The sequence below is a fragment of the Crocodylus porosus genome, unplaced genomic scaffold (assembly GCF_001723895.1).
Source record: "Crocodylus porosus isolate Cpor-Errol unplaced genomic scaffold, CroPor_comp1, whole genome shotgun sequence".
NCBI classification, from domain to species: Eukaryota; Metazoa; Chordata; order Crocodylia; family Crocodylidae; genus Crocodylus; species Crocodylus porosus.
In genome coordinates, this window is record NW_017728913.1 from 15855053 (window position 1) to 15862005 (window position 6953).

Below are 6953 nucleotides of genomic sequence, written 5' to 3' on the forward strand. Positions count from 1 at the left end.
GAGAGCAGGAGTGCAGAAGGGAGGGGGTACCACTTGGCTTGTACAACTGGAAAGACATTAGTGAGGACATTGTTTCAGGTCTGTACAAACCCAAGAATGACAAGATAGTCTTAGTCTCAGCGTATATAACATTCCTGTCCTGTTAATACAGTTATGAAGTTTTTTCTTAAGGCACTAAGAATAGCTGGGAAAAAAAAAATCTCTTGCTGAAGGAGGGCTGGGCCAAAATTAAGGTCTGCAAGCAAGAACAATACTTAAAATACTTACCAGGAGAGGGGGGGAGTTTTCATTTAATCAGCACTTAAAAGGCCGATCTATATGTTGCTTTCTTGATAGCATCACTGAGCAGTCTCTTGATTACGCCGTTCCCATCTCCAAGCTCTTCATCCTCCTCTTCAAGCAGTTACCAGCGCCGCTGGCTCCGAAGTCAAACAACAAGTTTAGAGAATGGAATTATCCCAAGATGGTGAGTATTGTAACTGCTATTGAAAATAGCAGCTTGTCTGCACTCATTATAACTGCCTAAGACTCTGCACTTTAACATGATGTAGTCTTAAAGCACTCTGGCACTTCTGTCTAGTCACTTACCTACTAGTGTTTATGAGTGGCCTAAAATTACAAGAAGTGAAGAAAATCATTTTATGTGAATAAGGACTACAAAGCCCAAGTTGCAAATGAACAAACTACAAATAAAAGTTTATCCTTTAGCTTTAATACAGCCTTTCAAACAAACAGGAAGATTAAAACGTCTGCTGTTTCTGTCAGAACAGAGCTACATATTAAGATGAAGGACAAACAAGTATCACAGGAGAAAATGCCATTCTATTATAAGAAACACTTTCTGATTAATGACTAGTGATTGAAACTTTGGTGTAGTAGCCCATGACGACTCTTGGCAGGTACAGGATGTCTCCAGCATGATTTCGGAAAAACTCAAGAGGGACAGAAAGGAACAGGACTTTGAGCCAAACAAACAAAGCAAAAAAAAAAAGACAAACCAATCCCTCCCATGAAATAATGCCCCCCCCCCAAACAAAACAAAAAACCCCAAAATTTTGGCTTCATTGGTTTATATATTTAGATCACAGAAGGCATCAAAATTCTTAACTCACAGACTGTCATTTGTGGGTGAGATTGAAGACTGAATCTTGGCTATCACTCCTGCTCAGAGTGAATACCAGAAGTGGATACTGTATCTGGTTGGTTTGTAACTTCCTTAATTTGCAGGTAAATTAAGAACAAGTCACTCAGCTGGTTACTGTGATTTTTTTTTTTTTTTTTTTCCCCCTTGCTCTCCACCCCTCATCAGCTGGGCTGCTGCAGCAGTGCACACTGCTGTCTGCTGTAGCTGTGTGTAATTTCCTGCTGCTTTGCAAATCTTTATTTTCATGAATCTAGCCCCATGAGCTATCTGGGTTTTACTGTACATGTGTACTGGTACCCAGTGGGCAAGGGACAGCATTGAGGTGATGGGTGTAGGAATTGCCTGTGGCTTTCTCCCGGTTTCATGGATGTTACCTGGAAAAGGGGTATTCAACCTAGTGCTGCTCTGTTTGGGGAAGTGGAGATCAGTGCTGCTGGGCTGCCTTAATGAAGCAACATGTGGATGGAATTAAGAATGACAAGAGTTGGTGACCTTCATCCTCTGTGATTCCTGAGGGTTCCCCCAAGCTTACCAGAGTGCCTCTGTAATTGTTACCGAGTAGGCGTATAGCCTGTTCCTTTTGTTGGTGGGATGAAGTAGGGGAACTAGTGCATTGATTTCCAGCATGGAAGTAGCACCCACTAATCCACTATGCTATAGTGCTTCCCTATCTTGTGATTGTACTCCATTCATCTTCTGTCCATTTTATAGCAACAGATAAACATGCTAAGTGCTCTGCTGCTTTGGGCTTTTAGTTTTTTTGGCTCGCCCAAGAGGTTATGCTGAAGGCCACCAAATGAAAAAAAGTCACAGGATAATCAAAAATGAAGTCAGTGGCTTTTTAAACAAACTACAATTCATTAACTATTTAAATTGCATTCAATTAAATTGACTTGCAGTTTAGTGTAAAATAAATTCTCATGTTTCAGTTGTTTCACATCTTATTTTTAGGTGGTAAAATTGGGACCTAGTTATCAGAACAGTGGTTTCTTTATTCAGTGTAGTGTTTACAGTATGCAGAACCAAATTATTCTCTAGAGGTTAGTGGCTTCTTTAGTGTTGTATGTGGGATTTTTTTTAATTGGCCATAGCCAATAAGGAAGTTATTTCAAACATTATAGTTCTAATAGGCTGAGTACTTTTTGTTTAGAAAGTCACTTGTGATCTCATTTCATCACGCACCACTGAAGCAATGGGATTTTTGCTATTTACTTCAGTGCAAATTGAATCTGTACTTCCTCAGGCATAGCCAAAGCAGCACAGTATCTGTCATTTAGACCAATGGCTCAAAGAGAATGAAACTTTTATATCTGAAACTCCAAATAGTCACTTGGCACACAAGTATGCTTAGCAGCTTTTGAAAGCTGTTCTTGCCCAGTCAGACTTTAGTTCCTCAATTTCAGATTCTGGGAAACAGCACAAGAATGTGATTGTGATGTTTCTTAGATCCTGACTAGCTACTCCTTTCACAACATCCATGGGAATGTCTGTCTCTCTATACTAGTCACTGAAGTCAAATGACATAATATTGTCTTGAACTCTTCTTTTCCCACAAGCTGTTTTCATTCTCCTGATTGCCTTGATCCTCATCCCTTTGTGGTGATAAATTATATATACACACTAAGTTTATCGGAAAGATCACCCAGAAAACAGTCTGTGCTTAGGGTGAGTTTCCAGAGAAGTTTCACTTCTGTATTCAGATAGCCAGCTCAAAACTGTCCTCTGAGTTTGCCTGATGGTAGTCCACAAAAAAGTAGTAATTGATGCTTTACAAAGTCTATTATTAGGATTCTCCATTTTATAAAGCTAACTATGCTGCAACATCCTTATTTGGAAAAGTTAAGTCTAGAGACAATTTATTTGCAAGTTTTTCTCTGGATATTGAAGTTTGTCTACCTCCAGAGCTGTCCAAGGCTTCCACCCACCTGCCACTTCCCTCCCAGCTCTGGAGACAACAGCAGCCAAAGTCTCTGGGCTTTCCTTCCCTCCAGCTTCCATTCTCTGCCCTATCCCTGGGGACATGGCAGTGCAGCACAGCATGGGAAACAGAGGTTGAGCTTGGGACCCCGTGGGCTCATGATACAGTTGTGGGGTGGGGGCACATCTGAATGGTGTGGCATGTGACCTGGGAGGTCTGTGGCTTACCTTCACATGACCTGTATGGTGTGTGGCCCTTGCAGGTGCAGCCTGTAGGACATTTGGCTGTTGACCTTTTAGAAGTTGGACAGACCAAGTCTGTCTTATGGGTGATTGGACAATGAACATGAAACTGCTTTTTTTTCTTGTCTTGGTGGATGCATTAGATTGAATGCTAGCATTTTCTATTATTTTCTGTCTAAAAATGTTAAGCATATTAAGGACTTAATCGCCTATGTATATTTAGAACAGCACTATAAAATAGCATCATGAAAAGTCCCTCAATTTATGAAAAGCACTTTCTGGAAATCCATTAGTAAATTCAAACTTGCAGTGCAAATATTTTCTGATATGTGTGCATGCATGTTCTCCTGCCGTCGCTGCCGCCACCACCACCACCCTTCCCCCCTTATCCAATCACTTGGGATTGCTTGTAAAAGGCTATTTAATCAATTTGGCAGCTGACAGTACATTTGAAGATTCAGAGCATTTAAATCGCTCCCTCCCCTACTTCCCTGACATGACCTTAAATCAATAATAGATAGTAGGATTACTTCTCATTAGCTGAGTGAAGCACTTACGTTGCCTTAAGGGCATTCTGTGCTGTATCTCTGGGAAAGATCCAGCTTTATGAAAAATGCTTCATGTCTGTGAAGCCTGTTAACATGCTCCAGTTGTTCAGTGGGCTTTTTGGCTTGCTCCTTTCAATGTGCTTGGATCTGCCTATGGCAGGAGTTGACAATCTGTGGCTATGGGCTAAATTCAGCCTTTGGACTGGGGGTCTTCAGTGGCAGGGAGCTTTGCATGTGCTGCAGCTGGATGGTAAGGGGAAGTAGCAGAGGGCGAGTCCTAGAGCCAGCCTATCTCATACCCCAGCCAAGTTATTCTGGCCCATCTCCTCAAGGTTGCTGACTACTGGCCTGTGCAGTTTGGGCTTTGTATTTTCACTAACATGTTGCATAAGATTATGGGGACTCCAGGAGTTCATTGTAGTGAGCAAATGTAAGTGTCAAATTGATAGGTAGCTCCTCTTTGTAGACCTGTAAGTGAATAGGCACTGTTTTCTCTCTTCCTCTGTCCTGTGCTTTCCTATTCCCTTTTATAAAAAGGTCTAGCTTTTCAGGCTGTAAACATAACTTTCAAAATCTAAACATGGTTTAATTGATACTGTATCTGCCTGAGCCTGCACTAGCTTGGAGAAAAGCCAGTTTTCTTAACTCAGTAACCTGTTAGTTCTGAAATGATAGCATGATTAATTATTCTATTACTTCTTATATCACTGAACAGCTCAATGTGGTTTGTTTTTTTTTTTAATCATTGACTCTGTCTTCTTGGTGTCCAGACTGCAGTTTTTTTTGCTAGTTTCTGTCCCTTGGGCCACGTGCCTAATCCACAAATTACAGCCTTGGAACTGCCATAGTGTAAGACCTGGTACATGGAAGTTGGGGAAGCTCTAATCCAGTTGGGAGGGATCCATCACTGATGTCAAGATGATGCTTGCTATAGAGGTCAAGAGGCCCTGCTGCATTCCACCGTGGACTTCTGTGGTTGCTATGGAGAATAATTACTTGTGCAGCATAAATAGTTGATTGGTTGATATATTTTTTTTTTATTGTTTTTCGGTTGATATATTTTTTTTATTGTTTTTTGGGCAGTGAGCAAAGCTCTAAAGTAGCATCTTATTCCTGTTTGCTAAGAGATGCTGCCACTGAACAAGAGTTGGCAGGAGTGGGAGAGAGAAGGTAGTTGCATTACCTGTTAACTTGGTCCTGTTTAGCACTAAAAGGGTATCTTTTTACTTTAACTAGTTGTTTTGATGTAAAATCCTGTCAAAGACCAGTTTTCTCGTCAACCTTAAATATTCACATCAATGTAAATGCCTTGGGTCTGACAGAGGCAAAATCCTATATACCCACTTTGAGTTCTTTGTATCTTTGTGTAAGAACACAACTCTTTCTTTGCAATGAGGAGATAGCCAAAGGCAGTTGTGGTTTATCATCCATGAAAAGGCTTTTCCTTCATTAGTAATCTCTTAGAGCAGACACTTCCCTGTTAATGTGTGTATGATACCTAGCACATAGACATTGCCAACTCCTGACTGGGGCTTTGGTTTTGTGATGGATATAGTATAAATGACTAGTATTTTTCATGAGTTCTGTCCTGAACCAGAGCATGTAAATCTTAAGGATACAGTCATCTGGTTATTAAGGAATAGCACTGGAAAAGCTGGGTTCTGTTTCCAGCTCTGACATAAACTTCCCTTGTGGTATTCGACAAATCATTTCATCACCTCTACCACCATAACAACCTTGTGCAATAAGGAGCAATCTTCTGAATTTATGGATGGGGAACAGAAGTAGTTTTAATTCCTATGAGATACTTTTGCATGGTGTTAATTGTGGTGGCAGAGAGAGATTGTTAGCTATGTTAGCCTGAAGTTAGGCAGATGACAGGTTAAAGATGCCCCTGATAAACTAAATTGGAAGTGCATATGCTTTAATGAGCTTGAGCTCCCTTCATCAGATGTGAAAGGACATGCACAGAGCAGTTTGGATAGACATGATTTGGAGGCAGTTTTGAGAGAGAAACTTTCATTAGGAACATATTTTGCATTTTAACTTGGAACATATCTTGCATTTTGACTTTGGCTGATGTCTCTCTTTAATCTTGGGGTTAGGCCAAAGCAAAGTGTTTGCAGAACTTTGAAGACTGAATAATTATTAGAATTTGTTTCTGAAATTACAGAACTTGCATAAGAAACATTCAGGTAACTAGTCTACCACTACACTGTTGCAGGTCTACTGAAGAGATGTTCAGCATGGCCGATGAAAGCTGCCACTCCAACCCTGCAATGATCCGGAGAAAGAAGATTGCTATTAGCATAATTTTTGCTTTGCCTGAAAGAGAAGAAGCACAGCGGAACTTCCAGGATTTCTTTTTCTCTCACTTTCCTCTCTTTGAATCTCATATGAATAAGCTAAAGTGTGCAATTGAAAAGGTACAGAATTCCAGCTCAATGGAGCATTAAACTACTTGTCAAGCAGCAGTATCTTGGGGGTGGGAGGCATCAACCCTGAGCATCAATTCAAAGGTGGTACCACATAGCTGCCACTAGGAAGCCTGTGCTGCTGCAGGAATCAGTCCCTTTTCAGGGAAACTTGCTCTGAGGTGGCAGTGACCTGTTTTGCTATCACAACTGGCAGAACCTCCACGGGGAGGTGAGCTCTTTTTTATCTCCCCCTTCCTGCCCCCGCCTCCCCTGCACCACCATGCACAGAAGCAAGTCATCTGTTAACTTGGTACTGACTACCACTAAATAAAACAGGCTGCTTCACTGCAAAATGCGTATGCTTGTAAAGGGAAAGGTGGTAGAAGTACAGGCATACCTTGTTTTATTGCGCTTCGCAGATATTACGTTTTTTACAAATTGAAGGTTTGTGGCAACCTTGCGTCGAGCAAGTCTATCGGCGCCATTTTTCCATCGGCGCCATTTTTCTAACAGCATTTGCTCATTTCGTGTCTGTCACATTTTGGTAATTCTCACAATATTTCAAACTTTTTCATTATTATTATATTTGTTATGGTGATCTGTGATCTTTGATGTTACTATTGTAATTGTTTTGGGGCACCACGAACCGCGCCCATATAAGACGGCGAACTTAATCGATAAATG

The 6953-nt window shown here is 41.0% G+C and overlaps 1 protein-coding gene across 4 annotated transcripts in view; it reads left to right on the forward strand.

Moving 5' to 3' along the window:
• The window catches only part of FNIP2 (folliculin interacting protein 2), a 63884-nt gene that overhangs the window by 40019 nt on the left and 16912 nt on the right, over positions 1-6953 (forward strand). For all 4 annotated transcript variants that reach the window (XM_019534542.1, XM_019534544.1, XM_019534540.1 and 1 more), the window contains 2 exons: positions 337-466; positions 6077-6278. In XM_019534542.1, the coding sequence (XP_019390087.1) occupies positions 337-466; positions 6077-6278 (332 nt within the window). The remainder of the gene's footprint in view (positions 1-336; positions 467-6076; positions 6279-6953) is intronic.